The following is a 17,622-nucleotide window of genomic DNA, read 5'->3' as shown; positions in this document are numbered from 1 at the left end:
GTGGGAATTGGCTTTAGTTCCTCTGCAGGATCGCGAAGCGTGCTCTAGATGCAAACTTCGCTTTGAGCTACGGGCTGCTTCAACAAGCAAAGCAAACCCTGGAGGGGAGACTGGGCTCCGCTCCGCCTGGCTCCAGTGGCTACACCAGCGACTTAGCAGCGATACCAGGAATTCCCACCTGAGAGAGCCTTGGCACAATTCTTATCAGCCCAGGTGACCCTTGGCGCTCTAGCGCTTAGAGATCTGACGCTTGAAAACCCCCGCCAATCATTTCCCCACCCCCCAATTTTTTAAGTACTGAATTGGCAGCTCGGGATCTTGCTAGAACACCGTATCTTCGAAAGTGTGTGCGTGTCTGCGCGCGCGCGCGCGTTTGCGTAAGCGAGCGACAAGAGCCCGAGCGTTCCGTTGGGGGGTGATAGGGTATACGTTGTAAAAATATATAAAATTATACAAAATTTGCCAAATGTTGGCATCTTTTTCTCCCATGCTACTTTGGTTCGCTTAGTTAATCATCTCTGAAGAAACACACATACACACACACGCACACACGAATGTGTTTTCAGTTACACGGTGGGATCCAGAAGAAAACCTCACAGGAGTTCTGCTTCTGGTAATTTGTTAACGTGAAGTTTCAAACAAGCTGCAGTGATTGGATTCATATTGAGTAGAAGGAAGGAAGGGAAGGAAGAAACATCTTTAAAATCTCACTGTCAAGAAAAGAGAAAGACAAAAAAAGAAAGAAATTCTAGTAAATGATGGCCCACTTTTTTTGTGCCCAAGAATTCTTAAAGGGTCAGATTGTAAATAAACCCCAAAGCAGGGTAATTAATGTATGCATCCTGAAATCATACGTAAAGACACACAAATATGCTGAATATTTGTTATACTGGTGTCTCAATTGGTGTCTTCTTTACATTCCAACTGAATTATTTTTAGGCCCTCAATCCAAGCCTTATTGTTAGTGATGTTTGGAGTTTAAAAAAACTGTGGTGGTTTCTCAGCTAATATATGGACACATTCCCTAAAGCCAGTTTGACCACACTCAGCTCATGCAGAAAAACAATGAGAAGCAATATATTATATTAATGATAGTAAGAAGAATAAAACTGAGGAGCTCAGTGCATTGCATAATTATCTCAGATGCCTCTTTTTTTCAAACAGGAAAGTTCATAATGCATGTATTATTCATGTTTCAACACCATGCTGCTAAGCTAAGGGCTTGTTTACAAAGCCCACTTGAAAACAAGGTTTAAGAAACTTCCTGGAAGTTTCTAAACACAAAGTGGTTTAGAGAAAGGACACAATCAGTTTTACAGATTTGATCACTCACAGGGAAAAGTAAAGCAGGATTCAAAACTTGGCACTTCTTTGGAATCTCTGACCTGTCCGAGGAGCTAATAAAATATAGATCCTTTCCAGAAAAATGCACATGTAAATAAACCAATTTAAGTATAAAATAGGCATACAATTTGCTGCCTCATTTTTGTGCAGAAACAATCAGTCCTGGGGCACCTGGTTGGCTTAGTTGGTAGAGCATACAACTCTTGATCTCAGAGTGGGGAGTTTGAGCCCCATATTGGGTTGTAGAGTTTACTAAACCAATTGTATATATATAAATCAGTCCTTGGGGCACCTGGGTGGCTTAGCCGGTTAGATGTCCAACTCTTGGTTTCAGCTCAGGTCATGGTCCCATTGTTAGACTGAGCCCTGCGTTGGGCTCTGTGCTGGCAGTGAGGAGCCTCCTTGAGATTCTGTTTTTCCCCCTCTCTCTGCCCCTCTCCCTTGCTCATGTGGGTGTTTTCTCTCTCTCTCAAAATAAATAAACAAACTTTAAAAATATAGTAAAAAATCAGTCCTTTATGTGACAAGCCTCCTTGAAGCTTAAAGAATATAAGTTGCTATAGACAGATGAAAGAGAATACAGAAAAGATGGTAAACATATAGAAGCTTGTTATACTAACAGCTATAACAGAATAAGATGAAATGACTTCAAGAGAAATTTATTACTGATGACCCAATGATTGGTATTAATAAATGGATTATAAAAGAGATGATTAGACCATTTGGGTGTCATCTGTAGCCAAAAGTGTTAACAGGAGCAACCATTATGCTGCCTGCCTCCAGGTGGGGATCCTATGCTATCAGATTAGAACCACTTTAATGAAGCAATTCTTATGCATGGGGCTATGTGATTTGAAAGTGCATTTATTCCTTTAACAACTATTTACTGAACACATATTACATGCATAGCTCTGTGCTGAATGTTGGGCATACAGTAATGATTAATGCAAACATCTTGTCCTCAATGAGTTTACAGGATGGTGGGTAGCCAGATGTAAATACATCTTCAAAAGAATAAATACATGATTATAAACTATGGTAAGTGTTCTGAAGGAAATGCAAAACTAGGGGGATAACGTTCCAAATGGAGGAAACAGCATATACAAAGCCTTAGAGGTGAGAAACCACTTGGTATATTAGAGAGAGGCTGGTATGGTTGAAACATGTTGAGTGAGGAAGAAGAGTGGCATGAAATAAGATCAAAGAGGTCATCAGGATTAGAGTAAGTAGGACCCTTTGGGACATGATGAAGATTTTGTACTTTATTCATGATGATGTGGGAATCTATCGACAGGTGTAAAGTTGAGAGAGACATGATCTGATATACATTTATTTAAAAGATCATTTTGGCTATTTAATGTGGCCTGGATGAAGGAAGAGCAAGAAGGGAAACAGTGGCAGTGATGGTACTCTGGAGAGACTGGTGAGGGCGTAGTCCACCCATAATCTCTATTAATTTACCCCTACACAGACATACACACACATGCACACATTCCACTCTAAGCTTCACGAATAGGGCTGGCTTTGTGGACATGCACCATGTTCTGTCACACAGGGTCCCACAGTTGGTTTAATGCTCTGTCACTGTTTTGAGATTCTTAATAATTTTTTAACAGAGGATCCTACGTTTTCATTTTATATTGGGCTCTACAAATGATGTAGCCAGTCCTACTCATCAAAAAAACATGCAAGCTAAGTAAAAGCAGCTTGCAAACTCTCACAGCACCTACTTACACTATAGCTGCTAATGTCAGGGGTACTTAATATGTGTCAGGATTCAACTATTCATATAATCAACATGTGTGAAAGCAACTACTGGACAATTTCCATCAGCCATCAGTGAAGCCTCCTTCCTGTACCCCAAACATACACCCAAGGCAGAAACAGTGTGTTTGCTATACAATTTAATTTGAAGATAAGGTTCATTGCCTGCTTACCGTCCTTAAGTTTTTTTTATCTACGTGGAAGATCTAGAACCACCAATGAAGCAGGGACATCAGTTAGGAAGTCATAGCAATAGTTAAGGTGGAAGGTGGTAGTGGCTCAGATAGTGGGGTGACAATGGGGGTCAGGAGGAGTATACATATTTGGGAAGTGGGATCAATAGGACTGAGTGATGAATGCTGAGAGAGGGGCATGTGTCGAAGGTAACAATCATTAAGATTTTTACCTAGGCATCTGAAAGGATGGAGATATGGCAATGGATCAGGCAATTTTCTAAATCGTGTCCTTTGCTACTGTAAAGACCATTTTAAGAAGTCCCAGCCCTGCTTGTGGACATTTGGTTAAGTCTAACTCTCATATTGCCTCTCTGAACTGTAGCGGCTAACCACAGGAAGCACTTGAAATGACTGTACAGATCAACCACTCACTCCGCAACAGCCAACTGTAGGAGCAGAGGGCTGATAATTCTTGCTCACTAGTAACTGGCTGCATTTTTGTCTTCTAAAACATAGATGAAAGGCATATGCTATGTTGCATATTCTTCTTCCCCTCCTGCTCCTGCCTGCCTTCAGTAAAACAAATCTGGGTTTTACTCCCTCACTCTTTGGTGAAAGGTGATGGTGGTTATCTCAAGGGGATGGTCTGGCCTTCAGCCAACCTCAGTAATCAGGTGCCTTGTTAGGGCTTATCAGTTTCAGCAGATTGGCAGTTGTTGGCTGAGAAGCAAAGCACAGCTCCAGTGTATGCTAAATATGTTCACATGTGTATATAAACACATGGTGCCTTTATACATATACCTGGGATATGTCAAAATCCCTATGCTACAAAACACCCATTTGCAAATGGAATGGCAGCCCCCCTATGACTCAGCAGATGGAATATGCCTAACAGCACACAATGTTTAATTCTAGGCTGTGAAAACAACTAAGCTTCAATTAAAAAAAAAAAAAAAAGTAAGTTAAAATTATTCATTTATTTAAACAAATTTTTTAATGTTTATTTATTTTTGAGAGAGACAGAGTGTGAGCAGGGGAGGGGCAGAGAGAGAGAGAGAGAGGGAGACAGAATCTGAAGCAGGCTCCAGGCTCTGAGCTGGCAGCAAAGAGCCCTACGTGAGGCTTGAACTCCCAAACTGTGAGATCATGATCTGAGCCAAAGTCAGCCACTTAACCAACTGAATCACCCAGGAGCCCCTAAAAAGTTAAAATAATTTAAACCCACACTTGTTAATAAAATAAAGCTCAACATATTTAAAAAGTAAAATGGGACTCCTATGTCATGCTATATACAAAAATTAATACAAAATGGCCTAAATACAAGAGCTAAAACTATGAAACTCTTAGAAGAAAACAGGAGCAAATTTTTATGACCTTGGATTTGGCAATGGATTTTTAGATATGACACCAAAAGCCCAGAAAACAAAAGAAAAAATAGATACATTATATTTTATATAGTATATACATACAATGGAATACTATTCAGCCATAACGAAATGAAGTACTGATACATGCTATGGAATGGATGAAGCTTGAAAACATTATACTAAATGAAAGAACCCACAAAAGATCACATATTGTATGATTCCATTTACATCAAATATCCATAATAGGTAAATCCATAGAGAGCAAGCAAATGGTGGTTACCAGGGGCTGGGGGAGGAGAAATGGGAGTGGCTGCTTACTGAGTATGATAGAAATTATTTTGGAACTAGATAGAAGTGGTAGTTATACAACATTGTGAATCTACTGAATACCACTGAATTGTACTTTGAAAGGGTTAATTTTATGTTATATGAATTTCACATTATTATTTAAAGTTTTATTTAAGTAATCTTTATACCCAACATGGGGCTGGAACTCAACACTGTAAGATCAAGAGTTGTATGCTTTTCTGAGCCAGCCAGGCACCCCTTTGCCTTAATTTAAAGACACATAAAATGGGGAAGGAACGTGACAGTTGCCTTAAAAATCTGAAAGTCTAACTAAAAGATAGATTTTTATTTCTGGGTAGTTCCAGAGAGAATAGGGGAAGTTACAGAACAACTGTAACATAATGAGTAAGACCTTTCTAATAGGGCTTTTAAACAGTGGAATGCGCGGCCTCCCAAGGAAGTAAGGTTACTTCTTACTGAAAGTGATCAAGTTGGATGATGAGCTCTTCAGGGAAGTTATAGAGAGGATTCTTACATGAGGTGTGACTGAGGCTTTTTTGGTTTAATTATTTTCAAGTTCAATCTGTTATCTTCTTTCCACCCCTGTAACTAGACCGATTAAGTTTGACCACAAGCAATTTGCATACAAATTCCTAGAGTTAAGGTATTCCTTCCTGGGAATTTTAGTTTTAGTGTCACCCAACCCTCTCAATTTTTGGATGAAGAAAGTATGGCACAGAAAGAGGAAATGATCAATTATACTTTCAGAAATTGAAACTCCAACTCTCTGGACTCTGAGTTCAGAGTTCAAGCTATAGCAACTTCCTGTTGGTAGTTGAGGGGAAATTGTACATTCACTCTTTAAATATATTTGTTAAGCACCAACTGTATACCAGACAGATGTAAATGGTATGGGTCAAGTCCTCAATTAGTAAAGAGTAGCGATAAGCAACCACGAAGATGATCACATTTGCAAACCATGGAGATTCCCAAAACTTCAGCCTACCCCCTGTAACTTATCCGACTACTAAAACTTCCTCAGATACTAACAAATGACAACACAAACTCATCTGGGTGTTTCACCAGCCAAATTTGAAATGATCAATACTAGCAGCCAAAAAGAAAGCGACCTAGAGAATCTCTAGTGAGACCCACTAATTCTTTGTATTGCGTGCTTGAGTGGGTTATGTTGGAAGCCACCACCTGCTCCTGCTACAAGAGCCCTGGGACCGCGGCAAGGGCAGAAAACCTAGGCGGGAGGGGCTCCCTTGGGAGAGACAAAGCCTCCTCCCTCACACTCTATTGGACCCGGCCAGTTCAGGAGGATCCCGGGGATGCCGCGTTCTTTGGTGGAATCCAGCCACCCCCACCGGGCACTCCGGGGGAAGCCCAGGCCAACCGCCCCCAGCCCACCCAGCACTGAAGCACGAGGCGCCTCAAGATTGCGCAAAAGCCTCTCCCTCCCCCGCCTGCTCGGTGGCATGTTCCTAAAATTCCCATCTGCACAACATAAACAGGAAACGTGCAGCAAAAGCCCTGGCAGTGCAAATTCCGTGCTGCAGTCGAGGGCGGGAGAATCTCGTCTTTGGTAGGGGAGTAGTGGGGGGAGGGGAAGAGCCAAACTTTTCAGGAGACCCCTCAACGATCCTTGTCTCTTCTTCCCAGATCCAGAAAGAAAGAATAGAGAAGGCGGAAGGAAAGGCCTCCCCGCTTAGGAAAAAAAGGGGAGGGGGCGGGGGGTGGTGGGCCACGAAAGGGCAACCAGGCTTCCAAGTGAACCACCAGGAGCGGCTGCGGTGGCGGGAATACGTCCAGCAGCCCACTCTACTAAGCCAGCAGTCCGAGCGACCCGGGGAGCTGCGGGGTGGGCTCACCCTTGGCCACGGGTCCTGGAGTCTGCGCGGGTGGGGGCGGGGGAGGAGCAGGCGCTCGCCTTAGCGCAGGCGCACAGCGCGCCTTGGTTGTCAAACATGGCTGAAGTGCCGCCGCTGCCGCTACTGCTGCTGCAGGGAAAATGCTGAGCCCTCCCGGGCCCGGTGGGCGGCGGCGGCAAGGGCGGCGACGGGCACCTGCTTCCCGGGCGCTGCGGCGGCGGCCATGGCCCGGCTGGCCGACTACTTCATCGTAGTAGGCTACGACCACGAGAAGCCAGGTAAGGGTGTGGGGCGGGCGCCGCCCCCGGGCCTCCCCGCCCCCGTCCCCCCCCCCCCCCCCCCGCCCCCACTCCCCGGCTGCTGTCCAGTGGGCTCTGCGGGGCTGGGCGTCGCAGCAGGGAGGCGGGGAGGGCCGGGCCGGCCGCGGCGGAGCGGGAGGTCGGTGTCCGGCCTTCGTGGCTGGGCTGAGCCTCACGGTGGGCGTGAGGGACCGGCACGAGGGGAGGGGGAGGGGAGAAGAAGGGGAAGAGGCCGCGTCCGCGGGGGCCCAGGGAGGCCCAGCTGGGCCAGCTGGGGGCGAGTCCGGGTGTTGCGACCCTCGCTCCGGAGGAGGCCGGGTACCAGGGGCAGCGCCCTGGTGCCCGCCGGATTGGGCCAGGATCTTAGGGCTAGGAGGGCAGGAGCCAACTGTGTTAAGTTCCTCGGGGATAAACTTCTGCCCTGCATCCTGAGTGAGTAACGAGTGACGCAGGGGGCTGTCCTCTCCAAAAGGAAATGCTGAGAGAGTCCAGTGCTACCTCACCCCTTCCTTGTCGGAGGCCTGTCTAGTCACCGCCCCAGTGAACCCATGGTACTGGGGAAGGGGGTCCTTGCAGTTTTAAACGTTTCTAGGAAATGCTCCCTGTTCTTTCAGGACAAGATATGGTAGTCATTTCAGAGTGTCTGAGCACTATCTTTTAAGTAAGGACAGTCATCCAACCGCTGAAGGTCTTAATGTTAATGTGTGACTAAAAAACCTTTTTTTGGATTAAAAAAGTTTTTTTGAGTATAATTGACACACAGTGTTTAATGCATGTTCTAATCTTCTAATTCATCGCAAAATTTTCTTCATAAGGAACAGTTTGGCAAATGCATTGTATTTTAATTTCATCATTGGACTTCTGCAACTTAAGAAAATTCAGGGTTCATGCACATTTATTTTTGTATTTGCATTTCTTTGTATTCTGTAGCTAAGCATAATGTAATAAATTGAACTAGAGCTTTCTAGTTCATGTATTTCAGGTTAATTCCACTTGCACATTTGCAAGGAATTTTATACAGCAGCTGGTAGTCCCTACATCTTTCAGAGGAGATGCTGAGATTGTGTTTTGCTGATGGTTACAGTCATCTGTAGCGTCAGAATGTCATTGTGCTACCCATTCTCTGTCAACTCCTCCTTTCACTATTACTCTTCTAATTTCCTTCAGTGGGAAATTTTTATTTAAAAACATTTTTTTTTTTTTAATGTTTACTCGTATTTGAGAGAGAGAAAGAGCGTGAGCAGGGGCGGGGCAGAGAGAGAGGGAGACACAGAATCCAAAGCAGGCTCCAGGCTCTGAGCTTTCAACACAGACCCCAATGCAGGGTTCAAACTCACAAGCCTCAAGAGCATGACCTGAGCAGAAGTTGTCGCTTAACCGACTGAGCCACCCAGGTGCCCTAGTGGGAAACTTACATTTTTTAATCTGTCACTACTCATGACCTAATGGAGTTCAATTGTTAAGAGAAGGGGTTGGGCTGTATTTAAAGTATCTTCTGGCTCCAACATTTTCTTATTTCCTAGTAATTTTGCATTCTGCAGTCTCTTACCAACAATATGGAGAATCACAGTTTATTTTTTTTAATATTTATTTTTGAGAGAGAGCACGCAAGTCGGTAGGGACAAAGAGAGGGGGACAGAGGATCCGAAGCAAGCTCCACACTAACAGTAGAGAGTCCGATGTGGGACTCAAAGTTACAAACCCTGAGATCATGACCTGAGCCAAAGTGGGTGGCTTCTCGGCTGAGCCACCCAGGTGCCCCAAAATCAGTTTATTTTTAACATTATTTCATTTTTAGCAACATTGTTTTTTCTCACTTAAGAAAATTGAAACAATCACAAACTTGCAGAAACTTGCAAATAAGGTAGGAAGAACTTTTTTCCCTGAACCATTTGAGAGGAAGCTGCTGACCTGATGCCCTGTCATTCCAGAATGCTTTAGTGTGCATGTTTTTACAAAAAAGGATATTCTCCTTTAATCACAATACAATTATCAAAATCAGGAAATTTATGTTGATATAGTACTCCATCTAGTTTTAAGCGTTGTTGATAGTGCTATTAATCTTTCTACTGGCAAAAGGATCCCATTCAGAATTATTTGTTGCTTTTATTAGTCATGTCTCTTTATTCTTCAGTCTGGAACAATTCCTTCATCTTCTCTTGCTTTTCATAACCTTGACACTTAGGAAGATTACAGGGCAGTTATTTTGTAGAATGCCCCTCAGTTTGGGGTTATCTGTTCTCCAGTGATTAGATACATACAGATTATGTACTTTGTGTAGAAATATCACAAAAAATGATGCTCATTGCAGCCTATCAGGTGGTACACAATTTCAGTTTATCCCATTATTGATGATTTTCACTTTGATTACTTGATATAAGCAATCCCTGCCAGGCTTCTTCGATATAAAGTTAATATGTAATTGTTAATAAATCATTTTGTGAGGAGTACTTTGAAGCTCTGTAAATATCTTGTTCCTCATCAAGCTTTTCTTTTTATTTTTTTTTAATTTTTTTTTTTCAACGTTTTTTATTTTATTCTTGGGACAGAGAGAGACAGAGCATGAACGGGGGAGGGGCAGAGAGAGAGGGATACACAGAATCGGAAACAGGCTCCAGGCTCAGAGCCATCAGCCCAGAGCCTGACGCGGGGCTCGAACTCACGGACCGCGAGATCGTGACCTGGCTGAAGTCGGACGCTTAACCGACTGCGCCACCCAGGCGCCCCAAGCTTTTCTTTTTAAATGTTTATTTATTTTTGAGAGACAGAGAGAGAGAGCTGGGGAGGGGCAGAGAGAGGGGGAGATACAGAATCCAAAGCAGGCTGCAGGCTCTGAGCTGTTAGCACAGAGCCCCACATGGGGCTTAAACTGCAAGATCATGACCTGAGCTGAAGTCAGATGTCAGACTCTTAAACTGACTGAGCCACCCAGGAACCCCTGTATGATTTTTTTTTTTTTTTTTTTTTTTTAGTGGATTATATTCTGTTACTATTTATTTTGATGTTTAGATTGTTTCTTATTTGGCCAATGAGAGCCCATTCAATCTGGCTTCTGTGTCTTTATGACATATCCCCCTCATTCTTTGAGCATGTCTTTACTTTTTGGCATGAGAAAGTTTATCCTATACTATATCTGCCTTAGTCCTGCAATTGGCCATTTCTCTAGGGTCCCTGAATCCTTTTAGTGGAGAATGATTTTTTTTTTTAAGTTTGTTTATTTTTGAGGGAGAGAGAGAGTGGGGGAGGGGCAGAGAGAGAGAGAGGAAAAGAAAGAATCCCAAGCAAGCTCCACACTGTCAGTGCAGAGCTGGATGCCAGGCTCGATCTTATGACTATGCGACCATGACCTGAGCCTAAGAGTCAGACACTCAACCGACTGAGCAACCCAGGAGCCCTAAGAATGATGTTTTGAATTGTTTTCAATGTTTATTTATTTTTGAGAGAGAGAGAGAGAGAGAGAAAGAAACAGACAGACAGACAAAGCATGAGTTGGGAAGGGTCAGAGAGAGAGGGAGACACAGAATCTGAAGCAGGCTCCAGGCTCCAGGCTCTGAGCTGTCAGTGCAGAGCCTGACGTGGGGCTTGAACTCACAAACTGTGAGATCATGACCTGAGCTGAAGTTGGATGCTTAACTGACTGAGCCACCCAGGGGCCCCTGAGAATGACATTTTGAAGCTAAGATCTCAGTGCTAGTATTTTTATTGCTGTTCGGTTGTTAGTGCTCTCAGACCCTCTTAATGGATGAAGTTGGGGAATACATAGATGTATGTACGCAAACACATTTACATATATTTTTATTTATCTGTATATAGTGAAAATGATGAGTTTACACTAATCCCTCCAATTTCAGTATGACACTCCAGGGTCCATTCTAGTTTTGTTTTGTTTTTTTTTTTTTCTTTTTCATATTTGTAATACTCTTCTTTGATAGTGAGAAATCTGGTTTCCATTATCCTTAATATATTTATTCAATCCTCCTGTATTTGACCAATCTTTCATATTTGCTACCTCCTCCTCCTCTCCTGGATGCCTTTCTTTCTCTGCTGATCCTTCCTTCTATCCCTCCCACTCCACTACCCTTCTCAGGATCTAACAGCCTATACCAGGATATTCTGATAAAGGGACACTTTCCTCAACCTACTCTGACTCCCCATATCAGCTTCCCCATTGTTTGTGGATAGATTTCTCACTCCACTTAGGCTCTGATACCCCACACTGGGCTACTTTCATGTGAATACATCCTCTTCACTCTGTACACCCTAGTGCCCCATGCCAGGTTGCCCTTCTGCATTGACACCCTTCTTCCAATACTTGAGCTGAGAACATTTTTGAACGACCCTTCCCACATGGACTCCTTCCTTGGTTCACTTGGGCTCTGACAACCCGCACCCCACCCAGGGCTGTCATGACTACTCACCATCCCACAGCAGAGAGAAGGAAGATTATTTTTTATTTTTTGTTTTTTTTTTAAGTAAACTCTCCGCCACATGTGGGGCTGGAACTCACAACCTCGAGGTCAAGAGTCTCATGCTTTATAGGCTGAACCAGCCAGGCACCCTAGGGAAGATTATTTTTTTAATTAACAGAATCCAGAAGCTTTTATAAACTATAGAATTTGGATAGTAAAATGTATGACTTTATTATAATTTCTTTACTTGGGATAATTTTTCTTTAGTCATGTTTATCAAAGTGTAATTTACATATAATAAAATCACTTTTTTAACTGAACAGTTTAAAGAGTTTTGACAGGTGTATACATAAATGTAGCCACTACCACAATCACGGTACAGATATCGAACATTTCTGTCCCTACAGAAAATTCTCTCTGCCCCTGTGCTGTCAGTTCCCTCCCTAGCCTCTGGCAATCATTGGGTTTGTTTTCTGTCCTTTTTTGTCTTTTCTTAGAATAACATCTAAATGGAATTATATAGTGTTTAAAAAAAATTTTTTTTAAGGTTTATTTTTGAGAGAGAGAGAGAGCGCTATCATGAGTGGGGAAGGGGCAGAGAGAGAGGGAGACACAGAATCTGAAGCAGGCTCCAGGCTCTGAGCCCATTGTGGGACTTGAACTTGTTGAACCCTGAGATCATGACCTGAGCCGAAGTTGGGTGTTTAACTTACTGAGCCACCCAGGAGCCCCTGGAATTATATAGTGTTTTTAATGTCTGACTTTTTTTCACTTAAAAAAAACAAGTTTGAGATTTATCCATTTTGTATGTATTGTCAGTTGCTCCTTTTTATTGCTGAATATGATAGAATTTATTCATTCACCATTTGGCGGACATTTGAGTTTCCAGTTTTTGGCTATTATGAACAAAGTTATTCTGAATGTTTGCATACAGATCTTTGAGTGTTCATATGGTTTCATTTCTTTTGGATAAATACATGGGAGAAGAATTGCTGGGTCATATAGTAAGTGTCTGTTTAACTTTGTGTGAAACTGCCAAACTATTTTCCAAATTGGCTGTGCCATTTTGCATTCTTTCCAGAAATGTATAGAAGTTCCAGCTGATCTTTTATTTATTTTTACTTTCTAAAATTGAAACTTTTTTTAGCGATTCTAGTGGATATGTAATCATATTTCATTGTGGTTTCAATTTGCATTTTCCTGGTGACTAATGATGTTAATCACCTTTTCATGTGCTTACTGTATTTGAATATTTTTTTGTAAAGTTTCAGATCAAATTTTTGTTCTTTTCTATTGAATTGTTTGGCTTATTTTAAAGGTTTTTTGTCTGTTTGTTTTTCACTTTCCAATACAAGTCCTTATCAGGTGTTTTGTAAATAGTTTCTTTCAATCTGTGGTTTGCCTTTTCATTTTTTTACAGTGTCTTTTGAAGAGCAGATGTTTTAGTTTGGGATCACTTTGAAGACATTTGAACACTCTTATGTCTTGAGTGGTATCCTTTGAATAGTCCTTTTTATGTGAAGCCCTCTGTTGAAACTTATTGGAAGAAAATCCACTAAATCTGTGTACTTGTTTGAATTGTAAGTGAAAAACAAACCTAGTTCATTCTGTAAATCTTTATTATGAAGTTTTCTTTGGGAATTACTATGATTTTATTACCTGTCTCTAAAAGCTAATCAAATTATGATAATATGATACTGAAATATTGTATACTTAATACCACAGTTTTCCTGCATTTAATCCGTGCCCTCTATATATGTTCCTAAAGTTACTTTTCATTTAGTAACACTTTTTTTTTAGTAATACTTCTTAGTTAAATTTTTTCATATATCTGCATTAAAATTGGGTTGGAAGACAACCTTGTCTTTTGAAAAATTGCTTTTACAAACTGTTAAAAATAATTAATGCAATTTGAATTGTATCCAAAACAATGGTAGCAGACACATAGTAGATGTTTGGTAATGATGTACTGAATGAACACACAATTGCTGAAAATATGGAAAATACAAAAAGCTATAAAGAAAGAGTGTGGTTATAAAAGAGTAACAGGAAGGGAGTGCTTGGGTGGCGCAGTTGGGTAAGTATCTGATTCTTGACTTTGGCTCAGGGCATGATCTCACAGTTGTGACATTCCAGGCCTGCATCAGGTTCCGAGTTGAGCATGGAGTCTGCTTAAGATTCTATCTCTCTGCCCCCCTGCCCCTCTCTCTCCCCACCCACATGCTCTCTCTCAAAATAATAAAAAATAAATGAATTTTTAAAAGGGTAACAAGAGGAATTTTTATGTTGGTAGAACTATTTTGTTTCTTGGGGTTTTTTTCTTTCCTTTTTTTTTTTTTTAAATTTAAATTATAGTTAGCATACAGTGCAATATTAGTTTTAGGAGTAGAATTCCATGGTTTTTATCACTTATATATAGTACCCAATGCTCATCACAAGTGCCCTCCTTAGTACCCATCATTCATCTAGCCCATCTCCTACCCACCTCCCTCTGTCAACCTATGGTTTGTTCTCTATCATTGAGAGTCTCTTATGGTTTGTTTCCCTTTCTTTTCCCTACCCCATATGTTCATCTGTTTTGTTTCTTATATTCCATATATGAGTGAAGTCATACAGTATATTTCTTTCTCTGAATGACTTATATCACTTAACATAATACATTCTAGCTCCATCCACGTCATTGTAAGTGGCAAGATTTCATTCTTCTTGGTTGCTGAGTAATGTTCCATTATATATATGTATATGTATATATATGTACATATACATCACATCTTTATCCATTCATCAATTGATGGACATTTGGGCTCTCTCCATAGTTTGGCTATTGTCCATGCAATAGAACTATTTTGTATCTTGACTAGGTGGTGGATACATGAACCTACATATATGATAAATCATATGGAAGTGAAACACACACACACACCAATGTGAATAAATATAGTAAAACTGGGGACTCTGAATAAGAAATTGGATTGTATTAGTGTCAGTTTGCTGGTGTTGATATTGTTCTATGATTTTATAGGGTGTTACCATTGGGAGAAACTGGGTAAGGAGAAATGGGGTTTCTGTGTTATTTATTATTACAACTATCTCAAAATTAAAAAAAAAATAATTCAAAAAAGTTATAAAATAAAGCTATTTTATTTAATAAAATAAAGTTATAAAATAAAGTAGATACAAATATACTCATAGTATTCTTACTTTTTCCTTAATGTTGATGACATAAGGAAAGATTATTCTATAAAATTCCAGGAAAACATCTTCAGTAGATGTTGTTATTATATCTTATGGGTATATCAATTTGACTTCATCATTTCACTTTATTATTGGATATTTAATATGTTTCCAGTTTTGTGCTCTTATAATATACTGTCACGCTAAGGAGAATATAACTTGAAAACCACTGATTTTTATGACAGATTGATTTTGATAATTTGAAATTAAGACTTTATTTTCCTGACTTTGCATATGACTCTGGCACAATATTTAGGAAATTAGGAAATACCATGTTTCTAATAGGTGAGCTTATTTAACCAAGACTGTTTATTTTTCTTATTGTTTCTTCTACTTTACTGAAATTTGTCCAAGAAAAATTGATAATGACCACATGGGTTAAATCCCTTAATGACTTTTTTTGTTGTTTACTTTTCTTTTTAAGTTAATTTTTTTTTTTTTTTTTAAGTAGGCTTCATACCCAACATGGAACTTGAACTCATGACCCTGAGATTAAGAGTTGCTTGCTATACTGACTGAACCAGCTGGGCACTCCTCTTTTTGTTTGCTTTTGCTGTCCATTAATACATTTAGAATTTAACCGATTTATCTAGATATATTTAACCTGGAGTCAAGTATCATAATTATTTGAGGTTCTTGTATTCTTTCATATCAACTCACCTAAGTATATTAGCAAAAGATTTGAAATACTTCTTAGGTGTTTCATCAGTTTTATTTAGGCAGTATAAGTGAGATAAGCTAAGAGGTAAACTTATGCACAATACCTGTCCATATAGGTTGAGACACTTTAAAAACTGATTATTGGTTATTATGGAACCATTGTAATTCATAGTCAGCCTGGGTTCCTTCCCCCATTCCCCATTCTTTCTTTCATCCTTTCTTTCTTTTCTTTCACAAGCTGGGGAGAGGGGAAAGAGAGAATTCCATGCTCAGTGCAGGGCCTGATCCCACGACCCTGGGATCATGACCTGAGCCAAAATCAAGAGACAAGTTATGTAAGATGAATAAGCATTGCCATGGGGATAAGAGGGTAAAGGAGATTATAGCCAGGGAGAAAAAAATGTAAATATGTGACTGTCTTGTTCCAGGAGTGGAGAAAAGTATAGTGTAGATGGGAATTGACGTGAGCTTTGCTGGAGTGGGTTCAGATAAAATTATGAAAAGTTCTGTATAGGCTATGGAATTTAGCCTTGACTCTGTAGACAGTGGGGTCTGTTGAAAATGGGGGTCTTGAAAAACAAGAAACAACATAGAAATATGACTCAAATGGCAATGGACTAGAGGAAGAAAGACCAGTGTGAGAAAACTCAGGAACTTTTACAGGGAACGAAAAGGAAGGTATGGAGTCCAGAGAAATTTGAAAGCTCAAATTAGCGAAATTTAGTAGTGAAATGGATGTGAGGGGTAAAGGAGAAAGAGTAGTTGATGGTAACAAAGTCTCTAGCTAGTTAATTGGGCAGGTAATGATGCTATGAATGCAAATAGGGAATTCAGGAGAAGAAATAAATTTGGATGCAGGAAAGAAATACTGAGCTTAGTTTTGGATATGTTAAATTAAAGGTGCTTGCCTATAATCAAGGTAGAGATGTCATTTAGGTGTTGTTAGATATATGGATCAGGATGTAAGAAGATAAGTGAAAATTAATTTGGCAATTACCAATAACCAACTGATTGTCAGATATAACAAAAAAAAAATGAGATTGTTGAGGAAATGTGTATAGGGTGAAAAAATAAGTAGCCTAAGAAATGAACCCAGAGAAAATTCAATATTTAAGAAGTAGATGGAGCAGTAATAATTAGGAGTGGTCAGAGGTATTGCAAGAGAACCAAGATTGTGTGATATCATGGAAACCTTGGGTGTAGAGAATTTTGAGGAGGAGGAAATGATGAATAAATATCAAAAGCTCTGAAGATGTAATGTATAATGAGGACTATCAGTAGTGTCTTAGTCCATTTGAGCTGCTGTTACAACTGTAACACTCATTGCTGTCTCATTGACTGAGTGGCTTAAACAACAAACATTTATTTCTCACAGTTCTGGAGGCTGTGAATTCCAAAATCAAAGCCCAAGCTGATTCAGGGTCTTGTGAGGCCTGGCTTCCTGGTTCATGGGTAGTGGTCTTCTCATCATGTCTTTGCATGGTGGAAGGGACAAGAGAAGTCTCTGGAGCCTCTTTTATAAGGGCACTCATCTCATTCATGAGGACAGAGCCCTCATGGCCTAGTCACCTCCAAATATCATCACTTTGGCACCACCTTCAAATGCTATCACATTGGGAGTTAGGTCTCAACATATGAGTTTTGGGGTGACACAAATAGTCTTACTATAGGCTCATGGACTTGATAATAAGGACAAATAGGCTCATGGACTTGGTAATATGGATAGTGACTTTAGAACATTACAGTAGAGTTGTGGGGGGCCAAAGCCAATTTGATAAATGCACGTCCTAAGTCGTGTGCTGTATAAGCCTCACCGAATCCAACTTATTTTCTCTTTAGAGCTCATGATGGTGTGAACTTCCCATAGCTGTGGGAAGTGAAAGAGGAGTCAGAAGTGATGTAAAATTCCAAACATGAAACTCTGGGATACTTGTGATGTCATGACTTAAATAGGTGGTTGAAAATATTTTTCTGTTAAAATTTGTCTTTGTGGACTTGGAAGATGGTGGGTTTTACTTCATAGCCATCCAAATCGAGACTTCAGAAAAGGGGACAAGTAGAGGCTGGACACAGAGACTTGACCGTCATTAGGATAGAGCTATGGCCATGTAGATAAGGACTTAAACCCTAGAAAGAACCTGGGTCCTAATGATTTATAGTGAGATTGTCATAACTGCCCTCTGAATTTTTATTTTTTACATGAAAGA

At 40.5% G+C, this 17,622-nt stretch overlaps 1 protein-coding gene across 3 annotated transcripts in view; it reads left to right on the top strand.

The window, feature by feature from the left end:
• Positions 1 to 6,843: 6,843 nt before the first annotated feature.
• SBF2 (SET binding factor 2) overlaps positions 6,844 to 17,622 on the top strand; it is a 474,987-nt gene continuing 464,208 nt past the window's right edge. For all 3 annotated transcript variants that reach the window (XM_042906593.1, XM_042906592.1, XM_042906591.1), the window contains exon 1: positions 6,844 to 7,091. In XM_042906593.1, coding sequence (XP_042762527.1) covers positions 7,037 to 7,091 — 55 coding nt within the window. In that variant the 5' untranslated portion in view covers positions 6,844 to 7,036. The remainder of the gene's footprint in view (positions 7,092 to 17,622) is intronic.

Source organism: Panthera leo, chromosome D1, assembly GCF_018350215.1.
Source record: "Panthera leo isolate Ple1 chromosome D1, P.leo_Ple1_pat1.1, whole genome shotgun sequence".
NCBI classification, from domain to species: Eukaryota; Metazoa; Chordata; class Mammalia; order Carnivora; family Felidae; genus Panthera; species Panthera leo.
This window is presented reverse-complemented; position numbering and strand designations above follow the sequence as displayed.